This window comes from Panthera pardus, unplaced genomic scaffold (assembly GCF_024362965.1).
Source record: "Panthera pardus isolate Hobbes unplaced genomic scaffold, ASM2436296v1 HiC_scaffold_24, whole genome shotgun sequence".
Classification (NCBI taxonomy): Eukaryota; Metazoa; Chordata; class Mammalia; order Carnivora; family Felidae; genus Panthera; species Panthera pardus.
In genome coordinates this window covers 61,898,458-61,911,935 of record NW_026526810.1, presented here as the reverse complement: position 1 = coordinate 61,911,935, position 13,478 = coordinate 61,898,458, and the positions used below count along the sequence as shown (strand labels likewise).

The following is a 13,478-nucleotide window of genomic DNA, read 5'->3' as shown; positions in this document are numbered from 1 at the left end:
ATGTTAACTATGAAGACAACAAATTAACACAGAAAAATATAGAATATGATGTTAAAAAATACTGTTATGCTGACAACCTTCCCTGACACATCTCCCTCCACACTGTATTCTCTCTTGACTAAAGGCATCATTAACTACCAAGAAAGAAACCTGGGCATCACCTCCAACTTCTCACCCCCCAGCCCAATTACAATTGGACAAGGGGTCCTATCAATTTTCTCATTATCTGCCTCCTCAGCTCTCAACTTAATTTAGGCCCTAATCATTTGTGGCTGGGACTGTTCTAGTAGCTTCCTAATGGCTCTGCCTAGAGTTTGAATGCTCCTCTACAGAATGATTTTCTGAGTGTAGTGGTTAACAACAGAAGCACAGACTGCCTTAGGTTCCAATCCTTCAATTATGTACTAGCTGTGTAGTCTTGGATGTTACTTAGATTCTTGATCTGTAAAACCGGGCCAACACTAGTACAACCTCCTAATGCTGCTGTGAGGTTTACATCAGGTGTTATGTAGGATGTACTCAGAACTGTACTCTGAACTATGCTCTGCATCACTATATTTAAGATTTTTTCTTTCCAATCCTTCAGTGGTTCCTTCTGTTTAGAAAGCTCCCAGATCCCACTTATCAATGAGGCAAACTCCTGCTTAGCCATCAGGCCTTTGTTCAAGGTCGTATTTCTCATGAGGCCTTGGGCTATTCATTTAGGCCTAGTTTCTTTCTTCCTTTGGGCCTTCACCTTGAACCTCCCACTGCACTCAGCACTCCAGAGCAATCATCTGTTTAGAGGGTTATCCTTACAGAAAGCAAGCTACTCAGGGAGCCTGGGTGGCTCAGTCAGTTAAGTGTCTGACTTTGGCTCAGGTCATGATCTCATGGTTCATGAGTTTGAGCTTCTCATCTGGCTCTGTGCTGACAGCTCAAATCCTGGAGACTGCTTCAGATTCTGTCTCCTTCTCTTTCCGCCCCTCCCTGGCTTGCACTCTGTCTCCCTCTCTCGAAATTAAATAAACATAAAATAAATAAATAAATAAATAAAAGAGCTTCTTGAGGGCAGGGATTGTTTTTTGTTTGTTTTTTTTTTTGTAAATCTCCAGGACAAAAGCAGTGTGGCTGGCAAAGGGAAGACGATTAGAAGCAATGAACAGTGTTAAGTACATATGGATATAAAAAAGGACTGAGAAGAGGGGAAAAAAAAAACCCAATTGTTTTGCTATGCTGATTGGATGATGGGAGTTTTAGTTAGCCCTTGTTTATTCTATGTGGTTTCTGTAATACAAAGTTAAAAATGGCTCCCATGTATCCATATGAACAATTGCCCTTCTTCTCCTGGTTAAAAAAGTAGACTGGATAAATAAAATGGACTACCACTTAGCAATAAAAAGGAATATAATTATTCAATCATGGGTAAGTCGCACAAGTTTCTACTAAAGAAGTGATGACAAACACACACACACTGAATAGAATGTAGTGAGTCCACCTGAGTTAAAATGCCAGTTGTACCGCATAAGGCAAATTGTTTAACCTCTAGGGTTGCTTCTCATCCGCAAATAAGAGTGACGCTAGTATCTACCTAAAAGGGCTGCCAGAATTAAACACTCAGGTGCTCAATAGGTGTGGGCTAAAGTAGTCATTATTACAGAAGTTCTTGCAAGGACTTCAGAGCCCTTCCACTCATCACCAGTTTTGCACTGTGCTATCCCAGCTGCCTGCTGCAGTCCACACCTCTCACCCGAGACCCCCCCCACCTTCTCCTCCATACCTCCTCCTGAACCCTGAGTTCAGAGTAATTTTAATAATTATACACATTCATGCTTGATAATTAAGAGATTAAACGGGGGAAAAAAGGAAAAATTAACTCACTGGGAGTCCCACCTTACCGTTAATTAACCTCTGCTTACATTCTGGTATATACTTTTTAGATTTTTTTCTAATGCAATTACACTCATATAATTTTTTTTTTTTAACAAAAACGAGTTCCAATTATACAAACAATTTAACCCATCCATTTACTTTACTTTATAACCCGTCCTTGAGCCACGGTCCCTTCGCCAGACCCACCGAGTCCCCCACTTCCCGCTCCCACCAGTGGGCCTTTCCTCTGAAGCCCCAGCCTTCCCGGGGCCCCGGTTCCGGCCCCACCTGCCAGGCCCCGGGCCGCCCCGCCCCCGCCGCGGCCGGCTTCCATCCCCGGCCCCGCACCCCGCGCTCGCCGCCACCGGGGGCCTGTCGCTCGCGGCTCCTGCGAGCGACCTGTTTCCGGTGGGGCAAGGGCGTCTCCGCCGCGGCCCAGCTCCGGCGCGCTCAGCATCGCCGGCGGCGGCCAGATGCAGGCGGAGCGAGGAGCTCGGGGCGGCCGCGGACGCCGGCCGGGCCGCGACCGGCCGGGCGGGGACCGCGACCGCGAGCGGGCGGGAGCCGCAGCGGCGGTGGCGAGAGGCGGCGGGGACGGAGGCGGCCGCCGGGGTCGCGGTCGGGGCTTCCGCGGCGGCCGCGGAGGGCGAGGAGGAGGCGCCCCGCGAGGCGGCCGCCGGGAGCCAGGAGGCCGGGGCGCCTGGGCCAGAGCGCCGGTAAGAGGCGGCGGCTTGTGGGGTCCGGGCCGCGATTTCGTGGGATTAGGTCTGATGAGGCCCCGCCGCGAGTCAGGAGCCGCGAGCGGCTTGCTTGCCGCTCGCGAGCAGGGTGGCGGCGGCGGCACCTGCGCCTGCGCGGGACGGGCGGAGGGCGGCGGGGGCGCGCGCAGGGTGCGCACGTGGCGCGTCTGGGGCTGAGCCGCCGGTCGTCTCCCCGCCGGGGTGGCGCGGGAGTGGCCGCTCGGAGGGCTTCCCCAGCCTGCCCAAGTGGTCCGGGCCGGGATGGCTAAGAACGCCGGGGCCGAGGCTGTGTGTCAGGGTTGCAAGGCTAGCGGGCTTGTTGGTTTCGGGTGGAGTGTCACCGGTATTGACCCTTGAGGTGTGGGGGTGCGGCCAGCGCTTGGTCTGGAGGAATTGAGACTTGGGCAGCCTTACAGTATGGGCAGATGTTCCTGTTACTAGGGGGGCAGGGATTTTTTTTTTTTTTTTGATCTGTTGTGTTCACAGTGCAAGGTCTAGCACACGGTAGGATAATAAAGGTTTCCTGAAAGAATGCCCACCACGGAATGGACTCTATAGGATTTGGGAACAGGATCAGATACATAGTTCTCTCTCTTCTTTTAATAGCATAGTTCTTTTATTACACAAGTGTCGGAATCAGGGGTCACTGGCCTTCGTATTTAAAATTTTTTAATCGGGAAATGTTTCTGCAGTCGGGTCTGAATTTTAATAGCAATGTGATCGACCTTATTCACACGTTAATAGAACGGCACTTAACAGCTTGGAGCAGGGCATGATAGGGGGCAAACTTCACTTATCTCCCAGCTAAAGGGGTTTGAGAACGGTCTTTTAGGAGCTGTTATTTTAACATTTGTACTGCAAAACGTACCTGTGCGGCACAGTGCTTGGGGCATCACTGATCCTTGGAGCCACCACCACTTCTGCCACTGTTACCACTATCATATTTTCAACCCAAAACTGTGTATTTTTAATTATTGTGTGCATAGATTAAAACAAAATTTTGGTTGAGGCAAAATTTCTTGTTACTGAAATGTTTGGAGTATTTTAAGGGCATAGAAGGTTAAGATGTCCCTAAAGGTAGTAATTGTATACCGAAATACAGAGCTTGAAAAAAAATTAGAAAACTTAAAATTAAGTGTAACATACTTAACCTGGTTAGGATTAAAGTAGGAAATAAGTAAAATTTGAGGTATGAAGAAATTCTTAGGTTCAGTTGGCAGGAAATGATCAATGTAGTGCACACTGGCAACACATTTTATCCTCATAACAACTGTATACCGTGGACTCTTGAACAACACAGGCTTGTGGGTCCACTTACATGGGGATTCTTTTTCTTTTATAAACCAGTATAGTCCTGTTAATGTATTCTTTTCATTATTTTCTTAACGTTTTCTTTTCTCTAGCTTACTTTATTGTAAGAATACATTATCTAATACATATAACATACGAGTTATGTGTTAATTGACTGTTTACGTTATTGGTAAGGATTCCAGTCAACAGTAGGCTATTAGTGATTAACTTTTGGGGGAATCAAAAATTATATGTGGAATTTTCCACAGCACCCCTATCCTAGGATATGTATAAGAATCAACTGTATATATGTTGCATATATATATATATATATATATATGTATATATATATATATATATATGTAGTATAACTTTGTTACAACTTATTTTTTTAATTAAAAACATTTTTTTTAACATTCATTTTTGAGAAAGAGCGTGAGTGGGGGAGGGGCAGAGAGAGAGGGAGAGACGGAATCTGAAGCAGAGACGGAATCTGAAGCAGGCTCCAGGCTCCCAGCTGTCAGCACAGAGCCTGATGCGGGGCTTGAATCCACTGACAGTGAGATCATGACCTGAGCTGAAGTCGGACGCTCAACAGACCGAGCCAGCCAGGCGCTCCATAACTTATGTATTTATTACAACTTTATTTTTCTTAAATTTTTATTTTTTATTTTTTAGAGAGAGAGAGAGACAGAGTGCACACGAGTGGGGAAGAGGGACAGAAGGAGAGAGAGAGGCTCCACCCTCAGCACAGAGCCCAACGTGGGGCTCCATCCCACAACCCTGGGATCATGACCTGAGCCGAAATCAAAAGTTGGATGTTCAACCGACTGAGCTACCTTGGCACCCCACAGCTTTATTTTTTAACTTTATAACAACTTCATTTTATATCTATTGTATATATAAAATCTTCAGTATTACCAATTAAAAATCTTCATTTTTAATTGACTTGCCCAAGCTTTTATAGCTAGTGGCAGAGCTGGAATTTATACTAAGCTGCTCTTGACTCAACTCTGTCTTATCTCTTACATTTTTGTGAACCAGTCACCTCTTAACTGAGAGCAAGGTAGATAGATGCTCCTTTGGCTGCAGGGATCATGTTTTAATAGTAATTGTAGTAATGGTACCTTTGGTACTTACTACAATGTCTGACACATAGGCGTTTCATAACAAGTGTCTTTAACCTGATAAATTGAGTGAATGAAGGTGCTTCTATCTTACTCATCTCTATGGAACTAAATTGAGTAAAATGATGGTATATTGTTTTGAGAATGAATAATATATATTTTTTTTATTTTTTTTATTTTTGGGACAGAGAGAGACAGAGCATGAACGGGGGAGGGGCAGAGAGAGAGGGAGACACAGAATCGGAAACAGGCTCCAGGCTCCGAGCCATCAGCCCAGAGCCTGACGCGGGGCTCGAACTCACGGACCGCGAGATCGTGACCTGGCTGAAGTCGGACGCTTAACCGACTGCGCCACCCAGGCGCCCCTATATTTTTTGATTTATGTTAATATTGTAACCTATTAAAATTTTGGGCTTTGATCCCTTTTTGGGATCGTCTTAAAAATCCCATCTTAGGGGCACCTGGGTGGCTCAGTCGGTTAAGCGTCCGACTTCGGCTCAGGTCATGATCTCACGGTCCGTGAGTTCGAGCCCCGTGTCGGGCTCTGTGCTGACCACTCAGAGCCTGGAGCCTGTTTCAGATTCTGTGTCTCCCTCTCTCTCTGACGCTCCCCCGTTCATGCTCTGTCTCTCTCTGTCTCAAAAATAAATAAACGTTAAAAAAATTAATAAAAAAAATCCCATCTTATATATTCTTTTGGGATTTTTTTTTTCCCTGCATAGTTTAATGATTCAGTGTGTCAGCATATGTAAATGTGTGGCACAGAGCTTGGGACATCACTGATCCCTGCAGCCATCACCACTTCTGCCACTGTTCCCACTATCATCCTATTTTCAGTCAAACCTGGATAAAGAGATGTTGGAAGGATTTCTTCCTTTTGGTTTGGTTTGTGATCTCTAAGTCCTTGCACTTCTTAGATTCTGAAGTACTATTCATCTTTAGGCTTGCTAGGAATACCATTCTTGGTGTGTAAAGATTAAGGGGGACAAGATTGATTGCCCTGCCTGAGGCCTCCTTGCTCTCCTATTGCATGTTGATTTGTGCCCCAAATGGAGAGTAATTGAAATGATCAGAAAGAAAGAACTTCATGATAGAGGTTTAGCTGTGTGAGGATCAGTTAGTTACCTAATTCCATAACTTAATGTTGTTTACACCTTTCGCTTTCTACTTTATTTTTTTAAGTTTATTTTTGAGAGAGAGAGAGAGAGAGAGAGAGCGTGCGCATGTGCGCGAACACAACTGGGGGAGGGGCAGAGAGAGAGAGGAGATGGAGAATCACAAGCAGATTCTGGGCTGTTAGCTCAGAGCCCCTTGCGGGGCCCAAACTCACAAATTGTGAGATCAGGACATGAGGCAAAGTCAAGAGTCCTAAGTTTAACCAATTGAGCCACCCAGGCACCCCTGTTTTCTATTTTCGACCACTACATACACGTGGCTTGTTAATGAAAATCAGGACAAAATAAGACTAAACAAGTACCAGACAAGTAATTCTCCAAGGGAACTTTACTGAACACATTGGGTCTGCTAGTCTCTTGCACTTAAATCATTCCCTGTGTAGATCATATGAACCCTAAGTTTACGGAGTTTGGGTAAGCATATCATAAGGCTAATTATCTCCATTGAATATCTATCTACTTGAAGCATGACATTGCACTGGTTGTAGTCATTAACTTAAAGCATACTAGGATTTGTTAGTATTATACTTATCTTTTTATTTTTTTATTTTTGAGACAGAGCATGAATGGGGGAGGGGCAGAGAGAGAGGGAGACACAGAAGAGAGAGGGAGACACAGAATCGGAAGCAGGCTCCAGGCTCTGAGCCATCAGCCCAGAGCCCCGTCGGGCTCGAACTCACAGACCGTGAGATCGTGACCTGAGCTGAAGTCGGACGCTTAACCGACTGAGCCACCCAGGCACCCCTTATCTTTTTTTTATTAGTTTTTTTTAATGTTTAATTTTAGTTTTTTTTTTAATTTTTTTTTTTTTAACGTTTATTTATTTTTGAGACAGGGAGAGACAGCATGAATGGGGGAGGGTCAGAGAGAGGGAGACACAGAATCTGAAACCGGGCTCTGAGCTGTCAGCACAGAGCCTGACGCGGGGCTCGAACTCATGGACCGCGAGATCATGACCTGAGCCGAAGTCGGATGCTTAACTGACTGAGCCACCCAGGTGCCCCTGTTTTATTTTAGTTTTAAGAGAGACAGAGTGTGAGCAGGGGAGGGGCAAAGAGAGAGGGAGACACAGAATCTGAAGCAGGTTCCAGGCTCTGAGCTGTTAGCACAGAGTCCAACGCTGGGCTGGAACTCAGGAACTGTGAGATCATGACCTGAGCGGAAGTTGGTACTTAACCAACTGGGCCACCCAGGCATCCCATATACTTATCTTTCTGATGAGCTACTAGCAGAGAGGAACTCAAGGCCTATCGGTAGTCCTTGGATAACTCACAATTAGGAGAGGTTAACTAACTTATCCATTATCATGCAACCAGAAAATTACAGAGCCTGGATTCAACCCAAGCATTTTCGTTCCAGAACTGTTTTTTCCACTGTGTCCCTAAGCTGTTTCTAGAGTGATTTGAGATTTGAAAGGTCAAGTGTGGCGGACTGTTGTATGATTCTTTCACACACCTTTGTTTTTCTGATGTTCCAAAATGGTGATCAGGATTGAAGGTAACACTGATGCCGTATTTGGTTATTGTGGATGTCAGCAGATCTTTGCTTTCTTGCTTCATGTTCAAATGGCAGCTGCTTTTAATCATTTTTAAATTATTTATGTCCAATTAAAGATAAGGCAGCTGTTTATAGCCACATTAAGGAGAGTAAGAACTTGGAGGTAACTTTTTTTTTCTGACCAAACTTTTGCTTTGCAAACAAAAATATAAATGCTTTGCCTGAATAGTAATTAATCCTAGATGCCCTTGACATTTTCATTGCTACTATTTCAGTAAAAGGGATATCTCTGACTTTGATATTCAAGTTTACCGTGAACCTGGAGGAAGAAAAGATGTCAAATCCAAGTTGCTGACAGGTTTCTATAGCATTTGCTCCTTCATTGTTGCTGAAAGGAGTGCCCCTCATTGTGCCAGCCAGACAGAGATGGAGAGTCCGTTAAAGCTCACACTTGATAGCCTCTAGGCTGTATTTCTTCCCTTTTCACAAAGCCTGACGTAAATTCACTTAGACACTGAATGTGCTCAAGTGTCCTAAAAGAAAATTGCTTTCAGAATAGCTCTTGGTAAGGGGTGCCTGGCTGGCTCAGATGGTGGAGCATACATCTCTTGATCTCGGGGTTGTAAGTTTGAGATTAGCTAAACATAAAGTCTTTAAAAGAAGAAAAAAAAGATTAGTTCTTGGTAATCCATGAAATTGGCCCTTTCCTCTGCTGTAGACCACTCCTCAAACACGGTAACTACTTTGCTAATAACGTATACTGTTTTGAGATCTGTTTTTCTCACTGATCATTCTATCACTTACATATTTTTTACATTACAATATTTACATTATTGACACTTTCTGCTGGTATTCTGCTTAAAGTTTTTTTGATAAATTATCTATGATATTGTACTTTAACATTTACAGTTAATACTTTTGATCATTGGTTCATATAGTTTCAGAATGTAAAGTTTCCAGCATATTGTTGATTTGACATTTTAATTAATTGTATATTTGACATTTTAAATAGAACTGTCGCATCATTCTTATACCTGGATGGAGTCCAAATACTATAGTGGTTTGATATTCACCATCATCCATTTAAGAATCTCACATTAATAAACTTTTCAGCAGTGAGAAGATTTACATTATTTCTTATTCTTTTTATTTTGTGTTTTATTTTATTTCAAAGTTTCTTTATTTATTTTGAGAGAGACAGAGGCAGCACAAGTAGGAGAGGGGCAAGAGAGAGAGAATCCTAAGCAGGCTCTGCACTGTTAGTGCAGAGCCCAATAAGGGGCTCGAACCCACAAAGCCCTGAGATTGTGACCTGAGCTGAAACCAAGAGTCGGACCCTCAACCTACTGAGCCACCCAGGTGCACCTTATTTTATGTTTTGAGTCCACATCTTCCTAGAACTTCATCTAATATATCTTCAAACTTGAAAAGCTTTTAGCAATCACTTCTGCTGCTTCCCTGTAACAAATTTTGATTTTTTAAAAAAAAGTCTCATAACCTTAAGGGCTTGGATGTAAATTTTTTTCTTTTAGGTTAAATTGCGATTATACTGATTAATATACAACTTATTTTGATTAGCAGTTGTTACCCATAAAGGTAAAATTTTACTGTAAATGCATCTCATTTTAATGAGTTTAATTAGGTATCCATGGATAAATGTGGCTTATTGCCTGAACGAAATAGGATTCAGTGTCAGTTCTCTTCCCAATTAGATTTTTATACATGTAAGCATGAGGTCATGGTTGGAGCTTCATCATATGTGTCACTCAATTCTTTGAATACCTTTCTAATTCTATATCAAAATAATTATAAAAAAATTGTTTTTAATGATCTGTCATTTGACAACTGGATTAGGTTCTCTTTCAGTTTTGTCTAAAGCAAGGAATTGGAACCTTCCTGGTTTGCGGGACTTGTTACTCAGTCTTTAGAATTATACTCTCTCAACATCTGTACCTCTATTGAAAATTATCCCTTTGCTTGGGGCCTCAGGGAACGCACGACAGCCAGAGTGAGAATGGCTGAGCAGGGGTCGCCCGTCCTCAAGCGCTTTCTAAGACTGTTTTCAGTTGAGAGTATGGACACTGAAGATCTGAAACTTAATTCCCTTAAGAACTCCTTGCTCATAACCTTTTGAAAAATCTTCCTGAACCCCCAGGTGTATAGATACTCCATTTTGGGATTGTTGACTAAGAACACATTACTTACTCTTTTATTATATTATTATTATTATTATTATTATTATTATTATTATTTTAAGGATGATAGTTATTTACATGTATTTACCCAGAGGGATTTATTTATTTATTTATTTATTTATTTATTTATTGGCGGGGGCGATGCACCACTTGTGGAGTATGGTTTCCAATTGTTGTCATTCTTAATGGTGTTTCTGTCTTTGTTTTAACTGATGCTCAGATGGAAAATGGCAAGCTCATAATTCTAGACTACCAGGATCTGTTTTCTGGGGAATTAGGTGCTAAGCCATTGGGCTTTCACTGTTTTCTCCAGAAAAGTAATGATTATTTTCCACAATTCTGGGAAAGTGAGGTTTCCAGAGGCCTGGTTAGGTCATTTGGTCCTACCCACACCACAGCATGACTTTCTAGACTTGGTTTTTGTTTTTGTTTTTGTTTTTGTTTTACTTTTTACAGTAAACTGTACCCCAGACATGTGGCTCAAACTCATGACCCCAAGACAGAGTTGCATGCTCTACCAACTGAGCCAGTCAGGCGCCCCCCCACAAAGACTTTTTTAAAAAAGAAATTAAGTGGTTGAAAATAGATTTTCTATTCAGATGTCACTGTTTCCTGATGTGCTTTGAAATATCAAAAGGAGAAATAAGGACCATACTGACACATACTTATTTCTATTTTATAGACACTATAGATACTTATTTGTATTTTATAGACATTAGATTCATTCTTTTTGAAATTTTATTTTCTTTTGTTAGAAGCCATTTGCGTGTGTGTGTGTGTGTGTGTGTGTGTGTGTGTGTGTGTTGAAGTACCAAGAACAAATGCTTTAATGCTGTTAATATTTTTTCTTTTGGGATGGAAATAATGTCAACAGTTTTGTTGGTCTCAGAATTTTTTATAAAGGTGTCATGGGGCAGTGCGTGGAAAATTGATATAGATAATCTTTCACTTTTGAGTGGGTGTCGAAGGATGTTGACAAGAAATACAAATCGATGTGTTTAATTTTATCCCGATGTTGCTAGGAGGCTGTTTTAGAATTTGACCAACCTGATGTCCATGAGCCTTAAATTTGCTTAAAAGACAATTTCTGTAAAAACAGCACTCCCAGGGATACTGTTTCCTGCAATCCATATCATGTCATTGGTATATGCAAACAGTAGGAAAATTAAAAAAACATGTGGGAGATTGATAGAATGAATTCCCTGTTGTACATATTTAATCCTCTCTTTGGGTCCTCTTTCTGTGAAGGACTGATACAAGTGTGTCTGATCTATACTTTTGTTGTGTGAGAGATAGGGGGAGTGAGTGCACATGCATGTGTGCGTTGAGTGGGGGCGGGGGAGGAGAGAGTGAGAGAGAGGGAGAGAGAGAGAGGGAGAGAATCTCAAACAGGCTCCATTCCCAGCACAGAGCCCAACACAGGGCTCAATCCCATGACTGAGATCGTGACCCAAGCCGAAATCAAGAGTCGGACGCTCAGGCGACTGAGCCACCCAGGTGCCGCTGACCCATCTTCTTTAGTACCCAGTCAAACTTGTGTTGAAAGATAGCAAGCACATTTTAATATTAATTTAAGCAAGGCATCATTGAGATGACAGGACTGTTACCAAAAAGTCACATATATTCTTGGATTATCAGTGCCATGATTCCTCCATTTATTTACCTGTGGGAAGTTACTAATGTTGACAAATGTGATTCATGTGTGATTCTGTGAAATAATTAGTCACCATATTTAGGTTTCTATCATCTCTGGCTTGAAAGGATCATTAACAGTTACATTTTGGGAAAATTTAAAATACCTAGTATTCACTATCACAGTGTAATGCAGTGCAGGTGTCATTTAAGTGGTAGATTTGGAGTCTGTGGCTCTGTTGTTCATCTAAAGGTCACATCCCAGTAGCTGGCTTCATGATATTGAGTACTAGGATATTTCATCCCCACTTTTTCATTTTTCTACAAGGCTGATAATAAAATAACATGTCTTTGTGTAATATTTGGGTTCATTAAAGCTTAGTCTTACTGAAAAGGGCTTAATCCCTGTCACAGGTATATAAATCTCAAATCCTTCCAAAGAGGTTATGAGTTTTCTGGGAGCAAAGCTTGATGACAAATGAATGTTTTTCTGAAGACAAAGCTCGGCTTCCTATTTTCCCTTAACTAATCTTCACTTCATTTTCAAGTTGTGTTTTGGTTGGCTGCTTCTTTATTATGCCAGTATGAATTTGCAGAACAATTCCTGTTAAGTTTTAAAAAACATTTTTCTTGGAGCAGCTGGGTGGCTCAGTCAGTTAAGTGACCGACTGTTGATTTTGGCTCAGGTCATGATCTCAGGGTTCGTGAGACTGAGCCCCACGTCTGGCTTCGCACTGAGAGTGCGGTGCCTGTTTGGGATTCTCTCTCTCGCTCTCTCTACCCCTCCCCAGCTCTCTTTCTAATAAATAAATACACATTTTTTTTTTTTAAAGTATTTTTCTCCTCTTTACAGCCAAGAGAATCATTAAATTAAGAGGTGACCAGAAAATGTTATTTAAGAGCATGTATTTTGGGGTGTCTGTGTGGCTCAGTCAGTTGAGTGTCAGACTCTTGGTTTTGGCTCTGGTCATGATCTCACGGTTTATGGGATCAAGCCAGCATTGGGCTCTACGCTGACAGCATGGAGCCTGCTTGGGATTCTCTCTCCCTCTCTCTCTATCCCTCCTCTGCTTGCTCATGCTCTCTTTCTCTCTTTCTCTCAAAATAAATGAATAAACATTTTAAAAAAAGAGCGTGTATTTTATATTCACTGGAAGGAGAAATTAAGTAGACAAGTTGATTTTTCATTTTATAATATGGAAGTAGACTTCAAAGGGATGGTTTTTAGAACAGAGTTGGCAGGGATGGGGTCTCAGGTTTGTGCCTCATCTGTATTCCGGTTGGCTTCTGGCAGTCAGGTAGGGGAGGGGTGGGAAAGGGCTGTTGAAGCTTGAGGATGAATGTTTGCTCTGGTGGATGGCACCACAGTGATTTCATACAGAATGGGATCTCTGAAAGCTTAAGTGTTAGAATTGAAGAATTACAGACAGAGAGTGATTATTATTTCAAGATACTAGTATAAGTTTACAGACGCATGAATGAGTAGGGTATACCTCCTCAAAACCTACTCAGTATTCTGCCTTTTTTTTTTTTTTTTTTAGCTCTCTTTTCCTTTTTCTCCTCTCTTTATCTTTTCCCCCCACTAGTGTTGCATTTGTTTGTTTGTTGGTTTATTTAGTAAGCTTCACACTCAGAGATCAAGGGTCACGTGTTCTAATAACTGAGCCCACCAGGTGCCCTGTGTTGTTATGGAGAGAAATCACATGGTGGCCAGTAATGTATGTTTCGGAGTCTAACAGAAACTGGTTAGAATCCTACTCTCCAACCCCCCAGTTACTAGTTATATCTGAAAAGTTGCTTAAGCTTCCTGAAACCTCAGTTTCATCACCTGTAAAGATGATTAAGAGTGTTCACCTCACACAGTTGTTGTAAAGAGTGAATTAGGTGAACACAATAAAAGGCAGTTTTTACACTTATCATGCCACTCTGCCGCCCTCCCTCATTCGGGGTCTTCTCAGAGTGCGAAGGTCA

General features: G+C 42.2%; 2 protein-coding genes across 2 annotated transcripts in view; one reads left to right on the top strand and one right to left on the bottom strand.

Annotated features, from left to right (window-relative positions):
• AVEN (apoptosis and caspase activation inhibitor) overlaps positions 1–13,478 on the top strand; it is a 199,278-nt gene that overhangs the window by 2,582 nt on the left and 183,218 nt on the right. Inside the window, exon 2 of the mRNA XM_053888723.1 lies at positions 2,105–2,567. Coding sequence (XP_053744698.1) covers positions 2,105–2,567 — 463 coding nt within the window. The remainder of the gene's footprint in view (positions 1–2,104; positions 2,568–13,478) is intronic.
• CHRM5 (cholinergic receptor muscarinic 5) overlaps positions 1–13,478 on the bottom strand; it is a 96,453-nt gene that overhangs the window by 15,578 nt on the left and 67,397 nt on the right. The gene's annotated exons all lie outside the window — the stretch shown is intronic.